This window comes from Triticum aestivum, chromosome 7B, assembly GCF_018294505.1.
Source record: "Triticum aestivum cultivar Chinese Spring chromosome 7B, IWGSC CS RefSeq v2.1, whole genome shotgun sequence".
Classification (NCBI taxonomy): domain Eukaryota; kingdom Viridiplantae; phylum Streptophyta; class Magnoliopsida; order Poales; family Poaceae; genus Triticum; species Triticum aestivum.
The window spans coordinates 148730280-148753412 of NC_057813.1; the positions used below are offsets into that span (position 1 = coordinate 148730280).

A 23133-nucleotide genomic window follows, 5' to 3' on the forward strand; every position below is an offset into this window, starting at 1 on the left:
ATATGCCCCGACGAGGCTGATCAGCGCAACGGCGATGCACCCATAGGCCTCATTCTCCCGGGGCTTCCTGTCCAGAAGCACCACGATGATGAGCAGCGATGCGACGAATGCCATGGTGTTGAAGCACAAGAACACCGTCAGGTGCTTGTTGTGGCTGTCCTTGAGGATGGCGTCGCCTGGCCGGTGACCGTTCTCGGTGTTGTCCCAGAAGCCGCCCAGCGTGCTCATCCCGGCGACGTACGTCACGCTCATCGCGAACGTCGCGAGCAGCATCAGGACCTTTCGGAGCCGTTTCTTGTCCACTGCTGCGGTGCTGCCCGTGCGTCGTTGTTCCTGTTCTCATTATCTGGCAACCGCCAGGCCATCACCATCTGGTAAGTGAGGTAGGCGATGACGACAGCCACCAGCACCGAGGAGTAGATGGTGGTGGTCTTGTCCCGGCAGGTCCCGGCGGCGTAGGCCCCCATGACGCTCAGCAGGTCCACCACCATGACCGCCTGCAGCGGCTTGAGTTGGAGCAGCTGCTTCTTCAGGAGCGTGAGGAAGAGGACGAGGACGATGATCACGAGCGACGAGGCAAACGCGGTGGCGTTGCAGTAGAAGAACACCAGGTACCGGCCGTAGCTGGTGGTCCGGATAATGGAGTCGCCGGCGAGTTGGTCCGAGGCGGCGACGGTCTCCTGCCAGACGCCCCCGGCGGGTTGAACCCCGCTGCGTATGTTACCGTGGCCACCAGCGTTGCCAGCAGCAGGATGTACTTGCTGAGGTCCCGCATGAGCTCATAGCTCTCCGTCTCGGGAGGCTGAGGATCCTCGCCTTGGCTATTTCCATTTGCATTAGGCTGAAGTTGCGACAGGTCTTCGATCTCATCTAGGCTACTGTGGCGTGTTGGTTGGGCCGCCATTTGCATAGCAAAATGGTGCCTCAGGGAGTCAGGGTTCAACTTCTGGATGGAATTAAGACAAAACATGAATCTCTCCCCAATATATAGCTCACCTGGCAAGCTTGCTCGTCAGCATGACAACCTGGCATAACGTAATCGTATCGTAATATAAAGGAGCAAAGCAAAAGAAAGACAGTATTGCAGTCAAATTTATCATTATAGATAGCGCCATTGGATTAGCATCCGACGAACATCTTTCATCTTCTCAAGGAGACCACTTCGTGCTGTATTTATTCGTATATGTATTAGGGTAGAGAACTGCTGGTAGCTGGAGCCGAAGCTGGTTTGCCACCAGATGCGCAAACTCATCGTTGTTAACAAATGGGGAGGTCGAATGGGGGCTCATAGTGATATTATCGTGTGTCCCCGCTTCACCATTAGTATCGAGGTAGAACTACTTGATATGCCGCCGTCAATGCATACGATGGGGCGTGGCGAAAATTCCTTCAAGATAGGGAAGATAGCGACACACCACGAAGGAGAGCGTTGGTGCAGCCGCAAATGCTGAATCCAAATAAAATACACCCATTCGACAAATTGCACTGTAACTTTCTTGTGGTTTGGTAGGCAGTTTACTGGATAAAACTGGAAGAGATGCTAGTCATGTATCTTGAACAACTTTACAGGAACTAGGATATGTGTCATATTTCTCACAACAATGTTAGCCCCACAGGAATATGGACGGACACCTCAACACCAAGGTTCAAGACATCTCCAGTTTGAATTCCTGTGCATATTTCAGTTCTCAGCGACAACAAAGGTGTGCAATGTATATTTGAAGACCGAAGCTACATCGTGGAATAGCCTGGCTGGATGGACACCTGTACACTGTACGGGACCCGAGTGGCTTCCACGTTTCTATAAATTCTTCGGCCTCCATTGGACGACAACCATGAAGAAGTTCACAACTGGTGTCCATGAACATGCACCCATGCTTCCTCGGTTCCTCCGTCTTTTGAAGCTACGTTTGTTGCTTTGCTCAATTAACTAGGTGCTGCACAGGCTGTGCAAGCATCAAAATTTATTATGGTTACCACTGGGTGTGTTTTAGTCATATCAAATGATGTATACAAATTCCATGTATTGCTTTGTTCTCACCTACCAAAACAAGCCGAAAATAAAGTATTACCTTTCTCTTTGCAGGGAAGGTGCATTGTGACTTCGGCGGGATGTAATAAGAAAGACAACAACGCGTAAGGCACGACTCCGCGCCGTGGAGCTCCACTCAGGATGGTCTCTCGCATGCTCGCCCTCGTTGTGACCACAAGTGGATGATATAACATGTGGAAGTCTCTTGTCTCGGGGTCACGTAAACTAGCAATTTCAAGCTCAGACAGCCGCATTATGCTTGTGGGTTAGACGAGGATTGACTATTCCCCATCGTCCGCGACACCTGGATGATGCAGGTGTTAAGATCCTTTTGATCGAGCTAGGATGCCACCTGCAGCAGCCTCAAGGACCATCTTTGCTGGCACCTCAGTGGCAGAGCTGGCCACTCTGCATTGTGTTCAAGTGAGCCCATTGAAAACAAGCAAATCCTTCACTAGATTAGTGTTTCCCATTGGTTATGTATGGTTGACGAAACATGGCCCAGCTGTCATCCGGCCTTAGCTTGATTGCTTGCCAACCATGGCTTTCCATGGGCATGTTTGTTGGTAAGAGGCTGAACATGCATCGCAAAGATTCGGATGAGTATTTTCGAGCATCAGCATCGTGTGCTGCTTGGAGAGAGGTGTTGAGATGGGACCTGTTGTGAATGAGCAACTGAGCTTTACAGAGGGCCAATGGCCAGTACATATACAGATATGGTAAAGTGCAGAAAAACCCCTTATACAATGGGGATGTACACAATGAAATATACACATACACATCTAACACCCCCCTCAAACTTATGGTGGATCAACAACACTGAGTTTGGAGAGGAAAAACCCATGTTGTGCTCGAGTCTGTGCCTTCGTGAAGAAGTCAGCCAACTGTAACTCCGAGGGCACATAGTGAAGAGCGAGAGTCTGATCCTGCACAGCAGCACGCACAAAGTGGGCATCCACACCAATGTGCTTGGTGAGCTCATGCTTCACCGGGTCACGCGCAATACTGATAGCACCGGTGCTGTCGGACAGTAGAGGAGTTGAGATAGTAGCAGACACACCAAAATCCTCAAGTAACCACCATAACCAGATCACCTCAGCCGTCAACATAGCCATGGCCCGCAACTCAGCCTCTGTACTCGAGCGAGAAACTATAGTCTGCTTCTTGGTCTTCTAGGCAATAAGAGAGCCACCAAGAAAGACACAGTAAGCAGACAGCGATCGTCGATCAGAGGGATCACTAGCCCAGGTAGCATCAGAGTAGGCATGGGGCTCAAGAGAGCTGGAGCGAGGAAAGAACAAGCGCTGAGAGATCGTGCCACGAAAATATCGTAGAACACGGAGGAGGTGACTATAGTGGACAGAGGTGGGGGCTGAAACAAACTGACTCGGGATGTGGACAGGATAGGAGATGTCAGGGCGTGTAACAGCCAGATAGACAAGGCTGCCAACGAGGTGACGATAGCGAGTGGGATTAGGAAGAGGGTCACCATTAGAGGCACGAAGCTGAATGTTGAGCTCCATAGGAGTCACAACTGTGCGCTCATCACCAAGAGCAGCACGAGCAAGAAGATCCTGAATATATTGTTCTTGGGAGATGTAGAAGCCATCAGAGGTCGAGGAGATCTCAATCCCAAGAAAATAGCAAAGAGGACCAAGATCAGTCATGAGGAACTGGTCTCGAAGGCGAGCCTTAACAAAGGCAATGTACTGAGAGTCGTCACCAGTAATGATCATGTCATCAACATAGAGAAGGAGAAGAGTCCAACCACGAGGAGACGTGTGGACAAACAGCGCGGGGTCATGGTCACTGGGCAAGAAACCAGCAACAGTAACCACAGAGGCGAAGCGCTCAAACCAGGCATGAGGGGCCTGTTTAAGGCCATAGAGGGAGCGGCGAAGCCTACAGACCATACCATCAGGAGCATAGTACCCCGATGGGGGCTGCATATAAACCTCCTCACGCAACTCACCATTTAGAAAGGCGTTCTGGACATCAAGTTGAGAGATGGACCACTGACGAACAGAAGCCACAACAAGGAGAGTGCGGACAGTGGTCATGTGGGCCACAGGAGCGAAAGTCTCATCATAATCGCGTCCCTGCTCCTGCTGAAAACCACGGGCCACAAGACGAGCTTTGTAGCGCTCAAGAGAACCATCAGAGCGAGTCTTAATCTTGTAGCCCCACTTGCAGGTGATGGGACGAACACCGGAAGGGAGGAAGACCAGATCCCATGTGCCAGAGCGCTCAAGGGCAGCAAGCTCTTCGGCCATCGCAAGCTGCCATTCAGGCTGAGTCAGTGCAGTCCGATAGGAAGTGGGTTCAGCAATAGCCGAGAGACCGTACCGATCAGGGGAGTAGCGATCAGGCGGGGGGCGAGGACGAGCACGGAGATTGTGAACCGGGGAAGACGTGAGGGAGGAGCACTAGAGGTGGAAGGCTCATCAGGGGAGACATCCTCAGTACGAGGGCGACGAGTATAGTGGAGAGGGAATGGTGAGAGAGGGCGACGGACTGGAGATGATGGTGGAGAGGTGGAGGAGGAGGATGGAGAAGACGGGGTCGGTGGTGAATGAGAAGGAATGAGAGGTGCCGGAGGAAGAGGTGACACAGGAGGCATATAGCGGGGTGTATCGGGAAGGAGAAGGAAAGAAAGGTCATCGACAGAGAAACTCGAGGAAGAAGAACGTGGGTAGTAAGAACGAGACTCGTCAAAAGTCACATCATGCGAGATGCGCAAGCGACGACCTACAGGATCCCAACATCGATAGCCCTTGTGCTCATCGTTGTAGCCAAGGAAGACACACTCAACCGACTGAGCAGTCAGTTTGGTGCGTTCTCGGGGGGCAAGAAGAACATAGCACACACATCCAAACATACGAAGAGCTGAGTAGTCAGGAGAGCGACCAGTGAGACACTCCATAGGAATACCACCCTGAAGAGCAGTCGATGGCTGAATGTTGATGAGATAGGTGGATGCGGAAACAGCCTCAGCCCAAAAATGGGGTGGAAGGGAAGCAGCAATCATTAGCGCACGAGCCGTCTCAAGCAAATGACGATGCTTGCGTTCGGCAACGCCATTCTGAGCATGAGCCCCAGGACATGAGAACTGGGCAAGAGTACCCTGTTCCGCTAGAAAACCACACAACAACTGAGAGATATACTCCCCAGCGGAGTCAGCACGAAAAGTACGAATGGACGTGGCAAACTGAGTGTGAACCATGGCATCAAAACGTTTGTATATAGAGAGAACCTCGCTACGAGATTTCATGAAGTAGAGCCAAGTGTAGCGAGAGAAATCATCAATAAACAAAACATAGTAGCGTTGACCACCTTTCGAATCAAAGGGAGCAGGACCCCAGACATCAGAATGAACTAAGTCAAATGGATGCTGAGATACTGACTCACGAGTAGGATAAGGTAGCTGAGTCTGTTTGCCAAGTCTGCAACCATTACAATGTAAGGAGACATCTCCAGATACAGACCCTAAGAGGCCCTGACGAACTAAAGAAGACAAGCGAGAGCCACAGATGTGACCAAGGCGATGATGCCACTGCTGGAAGGACGCAGACGAAGAGGCAACAAGAGCATGGGAGCTGGCAGAAGTGGTGGCAGCGGAAGGAACACAAAGCCAGTCAACCTCCCAAAGGCCCTCTGACTCACGGCGCCGAGGGCCAGCTCCAACCAAAACCTTGGTGTGACGATCCTGAATGGAACAAGAGTCGGTATCAAGAATGACACGACAACCAGAATCAGTAAGTTGGGCAGCGGAAAAAAGATTCATGGTAAGACGAGGAACATGTGAAACACTCGGAACAGAAAAGGAATGAGTGGAAAGAATACCACGACTAGCAACATGAAGAGATGTGCCATCGGCAGTAAGAACATTAATAGGCGAATCAAGAGGTCGAAGAGAAGACAATACAGAAGAATCAGAAGACATATGGAAGGAGGCTCCAGAATCCAAAACCCACGAGGATGTACCTAACTGTGTAGATGCCTGCGGTGGTGGAGAAGTGGCTGCAGTCACAGCAGCAGCTGAACCAGTCGACGAAGAGCCTGAGGAGGCCAAGAGATGTTTGAGCCTCACAATGTCCTGGTCAGTGAGTGACGGAGTCGAGGAAGATCCAGGAGTCCCACTGGAAGAGGAGCGCCGCTGGTCTTGCTTCTTCTCACGGCAATCAGACTCTGGGTGACCTGGCCGAGAGCAGTAGCCACAGAAGGTGTCACGGCGCGACCGGCCCCTTTCAGTGTAAGCAGGTCGACTCACCCCCCCTGAAGGTGTGGGAAGAAGCGGTGGAGCGGTGAGCCGAGCAGACGACACAGGAGCACGAGCAGCCAACACAGACGGGACCACCAGCAATCCAGCAGAACGTAGGCGGGTCTCCTCAGCACGAAGCTCGGCAAGTACCTCCGAGATAGGAACACGACCACGAGTAAGCAAGTGAGCCCGTCAAGGCTCAAACTCAGAGCGGAGACGAGATAAGAACTCATGAACTCTCTGAAACTCCAAGTCAGACCGCGTAGTCTGACAGCAACGGCAAGTGCCACAAACAACTGTCCGCAGGGAGTCAAGCTGACGCCAGATGGCAGAGCACTGTGAATAGAACTCATCCACAGACGAGTCACCCTGCTGAAGAGCATGCTCCTAACGCACCACAGAAAGGTAGAGAGCATCACCAGAGGGCTGATAGCGCTGACGAAGATAGGACCACATTGCTGCAACAGTGCTGAGGCCCATGAACTCCGAAGCAAACTGAGGGAGGACACTCGCAGTGAGAACGGCAGCAGCTCGAGCATCATCATTGCACCACTGAGTGTAAGCAGACAGACCATCCCGGTAGACAGAAAGAGCATCAGAATATGCTGACACCTGCTGATCATAAGCATCAACTGCAGCATCATCTAGAGCCTTGGCAGCATCCCGGTCAGCCTGAGAAGTATCAGTAGCAATGACCGGCGGCACCGGTGGGATTGGGGCCACTGGCGCAACAGGGCATGGCGGACAGGGGACCTCGCCAGAAAGAACTCCCCACAGAAGGAGTCCACGCATATGGATGCGCATGAAGCCCACAAACTCGGCATAGTTGGTGCCATCGAAGATCACCGAGCACCGAGGAACCGCTACATAGCCCGAAGAGGACATGAGGAAGGCACTCTGTTTTTTTTAGGGGATCGAGCAGAACACGCTCGAAGCAGAAGCGGATCGAACACAACCGACCGAGGGGTGGCCGACCAGGAAGGAGTTTCGGCCGGCGCGGGCCAAGGGAGCTGGAGGAGCGCCCCCCTTTGACCAGATCCCGCTCGCTCGCTTCGACCAGAAGCGGATCGACGAGATCCAGCAGCCCCGACCGGATCAGGCACCGGATCCCGCTTGCTCGCCCACACGGCAAGGAGGGGCGGGGGAGGCGCTCTGCTTAGAGCTCGCCCACGCAGCGCGGAAGGGGAGGGAGGGCGCTGAAGCGAGGGCAGCAGCTGTGCGGCAGGAGCGGCGCTGCAGCCATGTGAGGCGTGGCCGGCCGAGACAGAGGCGGCCGCAGTGGCCGGCACAGCTGCAGACGGGAACGGCGACCAGAACAGCAGCTGCCGGAAAGGTTGGCCGGAATGGAATCGAGGCAGACTAGGAAGAGGGAGCACGGAGTTGCGGGCGTGCGGGAGCGGGAGAGGAACCTAAGCATCTGATACCATGTTGTGAATGAGCAACTGAGCTTTACAGAGGGCCAATGGCCAGTATATATACAGATGTGGTAAAGTGCAGAAAAGCTCCTTATACAATGGGGATGTACACAATGAAATATACACATACACATCTAACAGGACCCACACCAGTTCTCTAGCTTGGCTGAACTTGGACATCCTTCATTTGTCATGGAAAGCGACTAAATGTCCTCGGGAATGAATAATGGGCGCTTCACCCGGCTCCCCATCGACCAAGAAAATGTTCCAGGAAAACCTAGCATTCTGCAGCAGTACGTCCTGTTTGATGCCCTCCATGACCCGGCCCTCGGTTGAAGCATGCTGCTTCAAAACTCATTGCATTAAGATAAGGCTGAACACAAACATAAGACCATAGCAAACACAGATCAACAAAAAACTGGCAAACCTATTTAGTTTAGTTCTGGCCACATTTTCACACGCCAGTCATAAGATTGAAGATTGACTAACTAGATATAGTACAAATGTCGCAGTCTTTAAATAGCACTTTGCACAATTAACCGTCATATATTAATTTCTCAAGGTAGAAACTAAGAAAATAAATGCTGTAGAGGACAAAATAGGAAACTTGCAGAGCCCTACGAAAGGTGCATCCTGAATTTCTAATGCAGCAGCTCATGTCAAGAGTATGGGTGGGCGAGATGTTTCTATCCTTCCTTGGCTTATTGTCCTCGGATGTTTGTGCAAGTGGTTCTTTCAAGTGTTAACAATGACTAAGAATAGTTCCTCAAAAAAAAACAATGACTAAGAATAATCTTTTTGAGTAAAGGAATGATTTTTTTTAGGTGAAGTAAAAGAATGATCTGAGAGCAACTAATTGACAAGCGCTCCTTCCGGAGCCTCACAAAATCAGCGCCACTTGACGCGCTCACAACCGCCGCCACGTGTCGCGCTCTGGGCGCTCTCTCCAGAATTTGTGTTTTTTTATTTTTCTGTACGCGTTTCGGCCTTTTCAATGGTTTTTTCTGAGGTTTTTTTACCTCTTGGTTTTTCACGGGTCTTCTTTAGCTTATGGACCAAAAAAAATCAAAAAAAAATTGCACGAAAAAAACACGTTTTTTCTTTCTGTGAGAGGCATGGTTTTGCTTTTGAGAGAGGCATAGCCGCCTCTCAGAAACCAAAAAATGCGTTTTTAGTTTTTTTTTCTTCCGCGAGAGGCACGGTTTTGCTCTCACGACTCTCGGGAACGAAAAAAAAACGTTTCTTCTGTTCTTTTCTCTCATCAGAGGAACGATTTTGCTTTCGCGAGAGGCACGACTGTGCCTCTCAGAAACGAAAAAAACCGCTTTTCTGTTTTTTTTCTTTCGCGAGAGGCCTTTCGGAAACGAAAAAAAAACGCGTTTTCTGTGTTTTTTTCTTTCGCCGGAGGCATGGTTTTGCTTTCGCCAGAGGCACGACCGTGCCTCTCGGAAAAAAAAATGCATTTTTCGTGTTTCCTTTCGCGAGAGGCACGACCATACCTCTTTCGAAAAGAGGAAAAAACTGTGCTCCTGGTTCGGTTTTTTTTGTCTCTTTTTCGTGAAAAAAAGTTCGTCAAAACCTATCAACATGGGATCTAGTTTTGAAGATCTCGACGTGAGGAATCCAACGGTGAAAACGGTTCGAGATTTGAACGCACGGTTTAAGAGATAAAATATTTTGAATAAACGGATCTACGAAAAAAGGAAAAACTTTCGGGTTACGACAAGTGGCGCATATGCAGCACGGCACTTGTCACAACCTAGAAAGTTAGGAGTGATCTTTACGAGGAGTATTTCTCAATTAGTAGTGATTTCGGAATGATCTTAGTCTTAGAAATTCATGGGCAGAGCCACGCCCCAGGCACCCAGGGCCCAGGCCCGGGGGGCGGGAAAATTTTTATACGCCCTGGATTTTAAGTTGGGCCCAGGTTCTAGCCCACCAAAGCACTGCAGCCACGCATGGGCCAACGTGGCCGTCTCGTGACCGGACCTAGCCCGTGCGACCAGCGATGCGAACTGGCTCGGCAGCGCCCCGGACACTGGACAGCCGCCGCCCCTCCCCGCTGCACCGGCCGGCGCTTCCCCTCCCGCCTCCCTGCTCCTCGCTCCCCCGTGATCCTCAGCGACCACGCCCCGATCCCTAACTCGTGACATGGCGGCAGTGTTCCCTAGCCGGCGCCTTGCCGGCCCCAGCAGCCGCCTATCCTATCCTGTGCCGCCGCCCCGTCGCCCTCCCGACGCCTTTCAGAAGATTTATTCTTCATACGTTTTCATGTATTTGCTGGTGTGCCCACAACGACGTGCTCAGCTCTGCTGCTTTAAATTGAAGCAGATTTGATGTGTTCAGCGCGTTCATTTTTTTACAGGAGCTGTTTGCTAGACCTTGTGCACGGCGCCAAACAGCTGCAGCAACAGATTTCGTCCAGGAAAATAAAACCACTCGAGCAGGACTTCTGGCCTATTTCTTTGAGGTACATCATTACTAATATCTTATGTCTCCAAGTGGTGTGTTTTCTTTTGACAGAAAAGGTGTTTTTTTTCTCTTAATACAAAAATTTAATTCATACTATGAAGCATGTAGCTTCGCAGATTTAAGGATCCATAAGCATTGAGTTTAAATTCTAGTTTAATTGTGTAATTGAGCCATATTGTTTGATTTTGCATGTGGTATATTTTTAGTGGCTATGAGGTACTTCAGGGATAGTTATAGGCGGTAAAAAAAATCCGTCTCGCTAATTTTTTTTAGCCCGGTGTTTACTCCAATCCTGGCTCGGCCACTTACCATGGATTAGTACACTGCGTGTGAACCTACCACAATCACTGGATTCAGGTTTGCACCCCAGTCGGATATTCATGAGGCAAAAGAGTTGCCCTTTTTGGTCGACTCCAACATACTAGCATTAGTGATTTTGAATAATCCAGTTAATAAATAAAGTAAACTGCAGATGTACCGGGAGAAGAGGATAGAAGAAACCCGACAAAGCTGTGCACCAGATATCTAAGAACAGGTGTAGAGAAAAACGGATTTTCTATTTAGCGCCGACTGATTTCCAATTCGACAAGGACCAGAATTTTCTTGCAAAAAGAAATATCCTCTTCCATCTTCAGTTCTGTTGAGCCCGAGCTGGAGCCAGCAATTACGCGGACGCCGTGGCAACGGGCGGGGGTGAGGCAGTTGGCCAATTGGAAATCAGGAAAGACTGCTATATAGACACTCCCCAAAAGAATCTAATCAGATTTCACCCCTGTTGTACTATATCTTGCATAATGTGAAGCAATAGATCAAATTGGGGCACAAAATGGGGAGAAATGAAAATACAAAAGAGAAACTACCTTGAATTTTGGCAAGTGTGTCGTACTCACATCGAGTACTCTCTCTATCTCACATGAACAGAACTGCACAGCACACTGATAATAAAGGGGGTGATACTGCAGCTAACTATGCCTGATTCCCACCGTTCGCCTCCTCCTGTATCGGAGGAGGATTTGCCGGGGGCTGAGAACTGTCATTATGATGTGAACACAGGAATGCCAGGATTACATGAATTGCAATGTAGGCCAGCACCGCAATGATCAGTGCAACGACATACACAGACGTCTTCCACCCCCTGCTGGAGCCTGCTGCGTAGGCCACCAGGAGAGCGAGCAAATCCAGCACAATCGTCGTGCTCAACACCCTGAGTGTGAGCGACCTTTTCTTCTTGTCCTTCCACTCCAGTAGCAAAATGATGATTACAACAATGGACGCCACGAAGGACGTAGAGTTGCTGTAGAAGAAGGCGAGGTACCGGGGCCTCCTGTTGTCATGCATGACCGGGTTGCCTGCGTCGTACCATTCACTGCTGTGCTGCCAAGCTCCCCCGGGCGGATCTAGGCCGGCTTGGTAGGTGACACTTGCCACAAGGATTCCTAGCAGCATCAGGTATTTTTGCTTGGCATATGTTGTCTTTTTATCGTCCTCACCCTTCTCTGGCTTCGGTTGATTGCTGGTGTTTCTGTTCTTATTCAAGAACAATAGGAACAGTGTAGCTATAACGAAGAGGACCACAACCACCAGCGCGAAGATGTAGATGGATGTTTTCAGATGTTGCGTGCTTCCGGCAGCATAGGCACCCATCAGGCCAAACATGCCCACCGCCGTGCAAATAGCGAGCGCATAGCTTCGTATGGCTGGCCTGTATAGATGTGGGTTCACTAGCAGTATGATGAGGGCAATGGACAGCATGAAGCTCACCGAATTGCAGTAGAAATAGGCGGTGTAGCGGCGCGGAAAGTTGTTTAGGAGGACCGGGTCACCTGCTTGAAACCCACCAGACTCATTGTCATGGAGCCGGAAACCGCCCGGAGGAGTCAACCCGGCTTGGTAAGTGACGGTCGCGGCCAAGACCGCGAATAGGAGCAGCCGCTTGCGCCTCTTCTCCACCATCTCAATTTCCTGCGGGGTTATGGTGTCGGTGTGGTCCAGCGTGAAGAAGACGACATGGATCACCACGTAGACCAGGACGCCCCCTGCCAAGGCCATGGCGTAAATGGAGGTGCTTACATCCCGGCAGCTCCCGGCGGCGTACGCACCAATGAGGCCAAACAAGTCCAATACCATGGCTGCCTCCAGCACGTGGGTCTCGAGCAGAAGCTTGTTCTGGACCAGGATGATGGCGACCAAGGATGCCACAAAGGCGACGGAGTTGCAGTAGAAGAAGGCCTTGTACCGCCCAGGATTCGTGGTCAAGAGGATCGGGTCGCCGGCCATGTGCCCTTGTCCGTTGTCCTGCCAGACTCCACCCGGCGGGTCCAACCCTGCTTGGTATGTGATGGCCGCTGCAAGAGTGGCGAGCAACAGAACAAGGGAGCTAGCCTTGTCCGCTGCCTTCCTGGAAGTTGCAGAGAAACAGAGGTCAGTTTTAAGCTGGAATGTGCAGAGGAGGAAGAAGAACAAGAAGAAGGTATGTGCTGGCGTGGTACCTGCTATTAATAGTGCGCAGACTTGGAGTCCTTGATACTGCTCGTTGCAACCTCCCTGACACGGATTTATGGAGATCTTTGATTTTGGCCCAGAAGCAGGCAGCCCTTATGTCGTCTATGAACTTCCCAACAACGGGCACTTTTTCTTTGAAATAAATGACAGCTTGGAGGAATATAATGAAGGCGAGGACAGCACCAACCAGGCTGATGACATAGATGGTGGTGTCGGTCTCCCTGCAGCTGCCGGCGGTGTACGCGCCGACGAGGCTGATCAGCGCAATGGCGATACACCCGTAGGCCTCTTTCAAGCGGGGCTTCCTATCCAGAAGCACCACGATGATGAGCAGCGACGCCACGAACGCCATGGCGTTGAAGCACAAGAAGGTCGTCAGGCGCTTGCCGTGGCTGTCCTTGAGGATCGCGTCGCCGGGGCGGTGGCCGCTCTCGGGGTCGTCCCAGAAGCCACCTGGCGTGCTCATCCCGGCTATGTAGGTGACGCTCACCGCAAACGTCGCGAGTAGCATCAGGACCTTGCGGAGCCGTTTATCAGCGGTGGGGTCGTCGTGGGAGTAGAAGTAGTGACCTGGCCAGAAGGAGGCCACCGCCATTTGACCGACAAGGTAGAGGACGACGAGGCCCACCAGCACCAAGGAGTAGATGGTGGTGAGCTTGTCGCGGCAGGTGCCGGCGGCGTAGGCCCCCATGACGCTCACCAGGTCCAACACCATGGCTGCCAGCAGCGGCCGCATGCTGATCCATTTGTTCCTGTCTCGCAGGAGGGCGAGGAAGAGGACGAGGACGATGACCACCAGCGACGAGGCGAACGCGGTGGCGTTGCAGTAGTAGAACACCAGGTACCGGCGGTAGCTGGTGGTCCGGATGATGGAGTCGCCAGCGAGGCGGCCCGCGGCGTCGTCGGTGTCCTGCCAGACGCCTCCCGGCGGGTTGAACCCCGCGGCGTACGTCACCGTGGCCACCAGCGTTGCGAGCAGCAGGATGTACTTGCTCATGTCCCGCATGAGCTCGGCACTCTTGATCTCAGGACCCCGAGGAGGATCCACCGTGGGCTCAGGACCCGGAGGAGGCGGAGCACTCGTGATCCCAGGACCCGGAGGAGGATCCACCGTGGGGACGTCCAGCACGATCTCATCTTGGCTGCTGTCGCGTGGTGGCACGGTGGCCATTTCCGTAGCAAAATGGTGTCTCAAGGTCCAACTGCCGGAGGGAGTTGTGCCAAGACTTCCCTGCTGAAGACCTCTCTCTCTCTCAAATATATATAGCCACGCTTGGTCGTCAGCATGACTACCTGGCATAAGCTCGTAAATTTGAAAAGAGAAAATGCCGGGAAGAAACGGCATTGTCGCCAGATTGACCTTCTAATTTATGCTGACGTGCCAAAGGTCTCAATCATGACTGTTATTCACTGGATGCCATGTCAGAATCTCGCTGGAGAATTCCATCGAAGTTCATCAAGCGGAAGGGGCAGGGCAGTGTAGCCGAAACAGAGGACGCGGGGGGATGGAGAAGAAACTGCTTGGGAATGAACGGAACTACTCGTTTAAAAATTGAATGTATCTAGATATACTTTAGTTGTAAATACATTCATTTTTGTTTATTTTTGTGACAACTAATTTCGAACGGAGGGAGTAGAAGAGGTGGACGACAACGCTTAGAGGCAGAGGCAAAGTCGATGAGGGTGGCACGCCGCACGCACAACAGACAACTGTCTCGTTCCACATACTTGGATCTACTCCTATATCTTTTTTTTAGCAAACACTGCAACATTGACACGCACACTACGACATCTCGGATCACGGGATTTAAAAGACTGAGGAAGTTGCCACGAGCGTCCCGCTGTTGAGAGAAACGGTCTCTGTACACCGAAGCAATCCTTCTTCTTCGGTACAACCCCCTAAACACAACAACAGTTGAGATCGTTCCGTACCCCTTCATAAAAAAGGGTAGGATCGTCCCAGCACATAAAAAGCCGCCACCCGCGCGACGGGGCTCTACGCCGACTACCCCGTAGGTGCGTCCGTCCGCGTACGTACGACGATGACCCTATAAAAAAACGACACGACGTGACGAGCGACGTACTCGTGGCGACGTGGCGTCGGCTGGACAAAAAAAAAATAAGACGACGCGACGTGTGGGGACGACGACGCGACGTGTGTGAACGGGGCGGTTGCGTGCCGTCTAAGCGTCGGTCAAAGACGGTTCCCGACGCGGCGGCCGACCCGATGCGCCATTAATGCCGGCGTTACGCCGGGGCGTCGGTCACCTACCGGACAGCGCCCCCACCCACCGAAGCCTGCCTTTAAAACGCCGCCCCTCGTCGCCCGTCTGCCTCCCGCACTCCACTCGACGCGACTCGACCGCTCACCCCACCCACCGACGTGCTTCCACCGCCGACGAGCTCCCATTCACGGCAGTCTCCATGGCGTCCGACGGCGGCGGCGGCGGCAGCTCGTGGCCGACGAGCCTGGACACACCGGAGACGGACGAGCTCATCCGTCTCGGGTTGATGGTGCCGCCGGGCTGCCGTCTGCCGCGCGTGTTCCACATCACCGCTGACGGGTACCCGACGAGGGGGCCCGGCGCGACGACGGCCGAGCTCCGCCAGCACGAGGGCGGCCGGTGGAACATCGTCGGCCGCACGAGGTTTTGGAAGGGCAAAAACTTCTGGGCCGTCGTCGCGCAGGCCCGTCGGGAGATGCGGACCGGCGGCTCATCGTCGGGCCCGGGCGGCTCGTCGTCTGTCGCGCGCGGCGCGTCGTCCGCCCCGCGCCGGCCCCGCCGTCCCCCTCCGGCAGCCGCGCCGTCCGCGCCGTCTCCGAGCTCGTCCCGCCGTCCGGTTCCCGCCATCGCCCGGCCCGCCTCCCCTCCCGTCGTCGAGATCCCGCCGGAGCAGTTCGCACTGCGCGAGGACGGCGACCCCGACGACTGCCCCGGCTACCTCATCGCACTGCGGGCGTCGCAGGCAGAAGCGGCGGCCGCTGCGGCGGCCGCGGAGGCGAGATAGGCCGCCGAGCTGCAGGCCGCACTCGACACAGCGGCGGCTATGGCGGCGGCAGCAGAGGCCGCCGAGCTGCAGGCCGCACTCGATGCGGCGGCGGCCATCGAAGCGGCGCAGCCGCAGATTGGTCAGGATCAGGAGGGCGACGGCTAGTGGGAGGACGGCGGCAAGAGCAGCGACGACGGCGACGGTGACGACGATGGTGACGTCGGCGAGGGAGAGATCGTGGACCTCGCCGACTCCGACGAGGACGAGTAGATTAGGATTTTTTTCATCGAGTAGTAGATTAGGATTAATTAGTTATGTTTAATTAAGTTTAATTAAGTCATGTTTAATTAAGTTTTTATGTTCTAATGTTTAATTAAGACATGTTTAATTAAGTGGGTGTTCGGTTTATATGGTTAGTTCGGTTCGGTTTATTCGGGTTTTCTAAATTTCGGTTTATGTAAAATAAAAACCTAAATAATCAAAGTAAAAATATAAACCGAACCTTTTTAACCAAAATTTGTCGGTTCGGTTTGTTCGGTTAACCGTAAAACCGATTATGTATGCGTCTCATATGCCATATGGAATAGAAAGAAATCAATATATTAAACACATATGGAATAGAACATTTTCAGAAATTACACTTTGAAAATATATGACTTTTTTCAGAAAATGATGATCATGTTTTTCAACATATGATTTTTTTAATAAATATCACGGATATTTGTGGAATGGTCCGAACATCTTTTTATAATTGCACTCACATTTTTAGTTTCATGAACATTTTTAATGTCCAGTGAACATTATTAAAACTGAGTAAGTAAAACCTTTTAAAATCGAAACAAAACCGACCCAAAGAAACAGAAGTAAAAAATACATAGAGAAAACCCGCCAGAAAATCAGGGGTAACCTTCTAGAAGGTTCCCAAATCCGGAAACAATGTACGGCCCATGCGAATAAGAGATTATTTAGCGCTTAAGATTTTCCCTGATAAATGATAGTACTGACAATAAGAAAGGCATAGCATCAACTCCAAAAAAAGAAGTTAACAAAATGCTCTTTGCACACCTGTTTTATAGGATTATTATTTTCGGGCATTTCTTGTATATTTAGGTGTAATCCTTTGAGAGGAAAAATGATCGATTTTGGCGGATGCGACCGAGAGAAGTACGACCGAGGTTCCCTCCGCCCATACCGAAACCACCGGGTTGCACAGCAAGTGCCAGTGCGGTTTGCCGGAATGCACCCAACTTTTGGCAGCGCGTGTGGGGCCCCGCCCGGGGACCGCACGCCAGAGATGAACGAAAACGGACTACGAACGCACGTTGCGTCACGTGCATGCAGTGTTTTAGGGGTTTTCGGTGCGAAAAATCATAGAAAATCCGTACAGCGTCGGAACGCGACAAAATTTGGCGTGCGTGGCCTGCGTGGTCACTGTGGCCCGTGGAAAAAAATGATCGACTTTGGCGGATGCGACCGAGAGAAGTACGACCGAGGGTCCCCTCCGCCCATACCGAAACCACCGGGTTGCACAGCAAGTGCCAGTGCGGTTTGCCGGAATGCACCCAACTTTTGGCAGCGCGTGTGGGGCCCCGCCCGGGGACCGCACGCCAGAGATGAACGAAAACGGACTACGAACGCACGTTGCGTCACGTGCGGGCAGTGTTTTAGGGTTTTCGGTGCGAAAAATCATAGAAAATCCGTACAGCGTCGGAACGCGACAAAATTTGGCGTGCGTGGCCTGCGTGGTCACTGTGGCCCGTGGAAAAAAATGATCGACTTTGGCGGATGCGACCGAGAGAAGTACGACCGAGGGTCCCCTCCGCCCATACCGAAACCACCGGGTTGCACAGCAAGTGCCAGTGCGGTTTGCCGGAATGCACCCAACTTTTGGCAGCGCGTGTGGGGCCCCGCCCGGGGACCGCACGCCAGAGATGAACGAAAACGGACTACGAACGCATGTTGCGTCACGTGCGGGCAGTGTTTTAGGGGTTTTCGGTGCGAAAAATCATAGAAAATCCGTACAGCGTCGGAACGCGACAAAATTTGGCGTGCGTGGCCTGCGTGGTCACTGTGGCCCGTGGAAAAAAATTATCGACTTTGGCGGATGCGACCGAGAGAAGTACGACCGAGGGTCCCCTCCGCCCATACCGAAACCACCGGGTTGCACAGCAAGTGCCAGTGCGGTTTGCCGGAATGCACCAAACTTTTGGCAGCGCGTGTGGGGCCCCGCCCGGGGACCGCACGCCAGAGATGAACGAAAACGGACTACGAACGCACGTTGCGTCACAATATTAATAAACATGTTTGTTTTTCGTGCAAAGTTCAAAAAATAATAATAATACAAACATGTATGTTTTTCGTGCAAAGTTAAAAAAATATAATAAATGACAAAATTCTGCAAATAAATAAATACATATTTAATATTGCGATGTGACTTTACCCAACTGCCGGGTCAGTACAACCCGGACAGTTGTACTACCCAGCAGTTAGGTAGAGCCACATCACAGTATTAATTATGACCATGTATGGGTTAACTGACGCCTCTATATAAGCTGGTTAGGGCGTCGTTCGGCGGCCGAGGTGGGACTAAACTAGGCAACTTGCCGTCGCCCATAATGAAATAGTAGACGGGCCGTCGCCCACTTAATAATTGCCGCGGGCCCGACGCAGCAAAAAATCTGCCAGAGCCGTCGCTATCTGAGGGAATATCCCCGACAACGCGCACGTCGCCCAATCACGTCGCGCATGCAGTTTTTTGCGCCGTACGTGCCGACGACGCGCCCGATCTGATCCCCGTCGCCCGCCGCCGCCCGCACTGTCGTTCCCCGCCCGACAGCGTCGCGCCGCCGTCAACGCCCGCCGTCACCCCCGCACTAGTCGACGTTTGCACCCGCCGTCAGCGCCGGTTGTCAACGCCCGTCGTCACCCCGCACTAGTCGACGTGACCGCCGCCGTCAGCACTGGTCGTCAACGCCCGTCGTCACCCCGCACTAGTCGACGTCACCGCCGCCGTCAGCACCGGTCGTCAACGCCCCCGCCGTCGCCCGCTGTATTAGCCGTCTGGCAGGTATTTCTTTTAATATTTTCAACAGTATATATCACATTACCTGCATGCAACGTCACATAGATATTATTATATGCAGTATGGACATCGATGGTGTGATTGCATGTTCCGTAGAAAAGTGGGTTAGTCTTGTTAATAAGTTAACACCAAGTCAGCGATTTACGTTTTACGAAACGGAGATGGAGGGCATGTTACGAATACCTTCGGTCAAGATGTGTGATAATTTGCTTGCGCTTATGATTCAAGGTTACAATCCTAGTAGTAAAAATTCAAGGTGCAAGAGGCAGCCGGAAAAAAGGGTTGATTTCACTGAGGCCTGATGATGTGTTCGCTATATTTGGTTTGAAGAATGAAGGAGTTGACGTTTCTAGTTTTTTGAGTATGGACCAAGGCAAAGCAATTAAAAAAATTCCAGCTTGTTTTGTTAACAAGAAGAATGGTAAAATATTGATTGATGATCCTATTGAGAAGATTAGGAGAAATAAAAACGCGGACGATGAATTTGTTCGGATGGCGTTTCTCGTCCTGTTAGGGACTATAATTGCACCAGTGTCTGATGAGTACATTCCGAAGAATTATTATGCACTAGTGCAAGATGTCAGGCAGATAAAAAAGTTCAACTGGAACGCATTCACTTTGCGGTTTTGTTTGTCGGAGATTGGTATGGTCTTGCAACCCGGTCGTGTTAGGGAATGGCCACGTGGCAACCTTGCACTTCTGCAGGTATAATTTGTTTTTTAAATTGAATAATTGTTTTATATAGTAATACTGTACCACATGCTATATGGTTGTTTGTTTGTTTTGCAGTATCTATATTGGGAGAAGGTGCAGCCAAGCACCGGTCCACAGTATGATCCTTTAGCGCTGTTGAGCCCCTTGATGAGGAATTGGACAGAAGCGGCAGCGGAGAAAAGAGACAAGTACGACTTTCAATATGGTCGTGGTGTTGGAATGGTAATACGTTAAATATATATTTTTCCATTTAAAGTCTGCAATTTATTATTAATTAAATATGACTGTATGATTCTTTATGTTGTAGATCGATGACACCATTACTGAAGAGTACCGCTTAAACAAAATTAGAATGGAACAGGCTGAAAAGAACAAGAAATCCAGTACGAGAAAGTCTAACATTACTGGAAGGAGAACATGCGTTAGTACATCTGAGGCTTCAGCTACCCACAACCCTGTGATGGATCGGATTTTGACTGAGCTGAAGCACATTCGTAAGGATATGCTTCGTATGCCGGAGCTATGCGCACAGGTACAAGTTTTCTGATTTTGCTGTTCACTATGTTTTTTGATGTGTCACATAACTAATTACAACTAATTTTTAATCACAGAGGGTCATAGAGAAATTGAACAAAAGCGTTGTATTCTACAAAGCCGGTGATATTGAAAAAGAAGAAGAGAATGAGTATGGTGAAAATAGTGAAAGTAGAAACTATGATGGGTCACCTCGTAAAGAATTTGTATATAATCCTCACGTGGACAATTACAAAACACCAAGAAAAAAGAATGTGCAAGAGGATGATGAAGATGATATTAATGATTCTGAAGAGAAGACACCTTATTATTGCACACCTGAATATTTGGATAGTTTCAAGGGTGATGAAGAAGATCCTATCGAAGTTTCTAAGGTATCTGATGAGAAATCCATTACATCTTTAGAAACAGATGAAATAGCATCACGTGGATCCGTAGATTGTATTGGAGAAGATGAGGTACAAAAGGAGGGTGTAGGGAAACGGAAGCGGAGGCTATCAAACCTTGTAAAGTCTCCTTATATTCCAGTTATACCTACAAAGCGTGCAAAACGTACAGCAAAAACAAGTGAGTTTTATCATATTGTTTAATAGCTGAACCTTGTACTTATCATTGACTTATTAACATACTACCGTCATGTATTGCAGAACTATTCGAGAAAGAAGTCTTTGAAAATGAATACGATGTGATTAACGCTAGTGTTAAGTTTGTTCGTGCTTATGAGCGGTCAGCAAAACATAGAAAGAAGGAAATATTCAATGATGGCATGCGCGAAGGTCTCAGTGCAGAGAGGGCTTGTACAATTCTTGACCATCAATGGCTAACCGGTGATGTAAGTTATTGTTGTGCTTTATATTAACTTTCAATGCAAATTGGAATTGTTATACATCATATAAATTATTTTCAGGTTATCAATGCTTATTCGTCGTATCTGTTGGGAGTTGTTGGTGACGATCGTCATATAATGCCGACCTATCTGGTCAATTGGTTACTTGAAATTAGATCGGACACCGAGCCAGGGAGAAATGAGAACGAAGTTGTGGCGAAGAAGAATGGACCCGTGAATAGATGCACCGATGAGTATTTCAAAAAATATAAGGTAAGTTCAACTGCCTTAATGTATGCATATATGGGTAATAAATAATAAGAGGGTATGTGTTGATTGCATCATATTTTCGTTGTGATGCAGCTTTATATTCCTCTTAATAAGGGAAATACCCACTGGGTTTCGGTTGTCATGCATCGCCCCAAGGAAGAGTTTCAGGTTCTTGATTCTTTGATGGGACCCGAACTTGACAGTGAAATTAGAGAAAAAGTTGAGGAGCTGGTACGACATAAATTTACATGAGCATATTGAAACTATCATTTAATAACTGAACTATGTTAAATTCTTTTCGTGCTATCATCTATATGAATAGAGAAAACAACTTGGATATGACATACGTGATGCGAATGCTAGCGGTGCTGTGAATTATCCGGATGTGTCTAATTGGCCTATCAAAACGTATAAGATGCCACAACAAGAAGACGGGTGAGTAAATACTTTCATATTGTTGTAATATCTTACATGAAATGCGAACTTATGAACCATTGTTTGTATGGACCAGCAATTCATGTGGAATATTTGTTCTTCGGTGCTTTCAATATTGGAACGGTGAAAAGTGGACAAGCCATTTTTCTCAGGTCTGGTTTTATTTGAAATGCTTATATTAAATTAAATTCATAATGTAATACTATTTAAATTGTACTAATATGAAGTTCTAACAGGGGTCAATTGATAAATCGAGGGACTTAATGATTGCGCAGCTTATTTTTGCGGAGGGAAATACGCTCAACGATGTGAAGGACAAAGTTACCCGGCTTGCAAAGAAGAAATAAATGTGGCAAAATTTTTGTAGTACAAAATTTTGTAGGCTCAAATAATGTTTACATTTATTTCGACTTTGATATCTTGTGACGAAGAAGACACTACTATTTTGAATATTTATTAAGGCAAGAATGACATTTGGATTATTATGTTGTCTTCAAGCCATTGTCTTTCATATTCATAGTTCTGTGGTCGTCAAATTGTTTGGATACGTCAGTCCATGTTTTCCTGTACTGCTGAACGTTAATAAAAATGCACATGTATTTATTATGCGTGTAACACCGACCGACGTTCTTATGTTAGTGTTATTTTGAAAGCACAGACGACGTCGCTTATAACACCGACGTTCTTAGTTGTCCATTGTAAAAAAAATTCCCCTAGTTGTCCATTGTAAAAAAATTGCCCAACAAGTGCGCCGGCTAGTCTGACGTCAGACAGGACCGACGGCACTGTCCAACAGGACAGCGTCGGACGACGGGTGGCATAACAGTTTAATCGAAGACGTTCGACTGCAAGCGCGCCGCCGGGTATATAAGCCGGTCGTCGCGCGCTCCGTCGGGCGAGGTGGGACTAAAAACTTGGCTGCCCGCAGCCGCCGTGCCTGCAGCGACGCGCGTGACCGCGTGGGCCGGCCAAATAACACTATACGCCCGCGACGTGAAGACGGCCCAAGTAGCAGGCGGCGGGACGACGGCCCAAGTTCCACGCGGGGCGACGGGAAATGTTTAGTCCCACCTCGCCCGACGGAGGGCGCGACGACCGGCTTATATACCCGGCGGCACATGAGCTGTCGAACTAGTTGATTACTTCGTACTGCCGCCAGCCGCCCGACGCTGTCGCTGTGGGACAGTGCCACCGGCGCTATTGTCAGTCTTTAAAAAAAATTAAAACGACGGGGTTCTAAGCGACGGCGACCGTACAGTGCTGGGAAAAAATAACAACAAAGAGCAAAATAACAGTAAACAACGACGGCACTAGTGTGCAAAAATGAGCACTGTCAAAACAACAACGACGGCACTGTCAAAATAAGCGACGGCAGTTCTGTGCAAAATGAGCACATGAAAATAAACAAAGTAAAAACTCCTTGTTGCATTACATAGTCTTTCATCAAAACAACTACTTATGTCGGTATATCGTAGCAATAAAGTAAAATAAGTTCATATAACATATTTCAACAATTATTAAAGATCACATATGTAGAACATTAATAACTGTCTCCAATGAAAGGGTGAAGCAATCTTCCATAGCAATCCGTAGCAATCT

At 50.0% G+C, this 23133-nt stretch overlaps 1 protein-coding gene across 1 annotated transcript; it reads right to left on the reverse strand.

Moving 5' to 3' along the window:
• Positions 1 to 11026: 11026 nt before the first annotated feature.
• LOC123157786 (uncharacterized) lies at positions 11027 to 13878 on the reverse strand. Its single transcript, XM_044575987.1, has 2 exons — positions 12670 to 13878; positions 11027 to 12578 (listed from the first exon to the last, which is right to left on the reverse strand). Exons 1-2 carry the CDS (start codon positions 13851 to 13853, stop codon positions 11147 to 11149), a joined length of 2616 nt encoding a protein of 871 aa, XP_044431922.1. The 5' UTR covers positions 13854 to 13878; the 3' UTR covers positions 11027 to 11146.
• Positions 13879 to 23133: the final 9255 nt, after the last annotated feature.

What these genes read in the sequence shown, in the direction of transcription:
- LOC123157786 (XM_044575987.1), bottom strand. Translation starts at nt 13,853, where the DNA reads ATGGCCACCGTGCCACCACGCGACAGCAGCCAAGATGAGATCGTGCTG. An exon ending in CTGCGCACTATTAATAGCAG is followed by an intron (nt 12,579 to 12,669) that starts GTACCACGCCAG and finishes TGCAACTTCCAG; the next exon opens with GAAGGCAGCGGACAAGGCTA.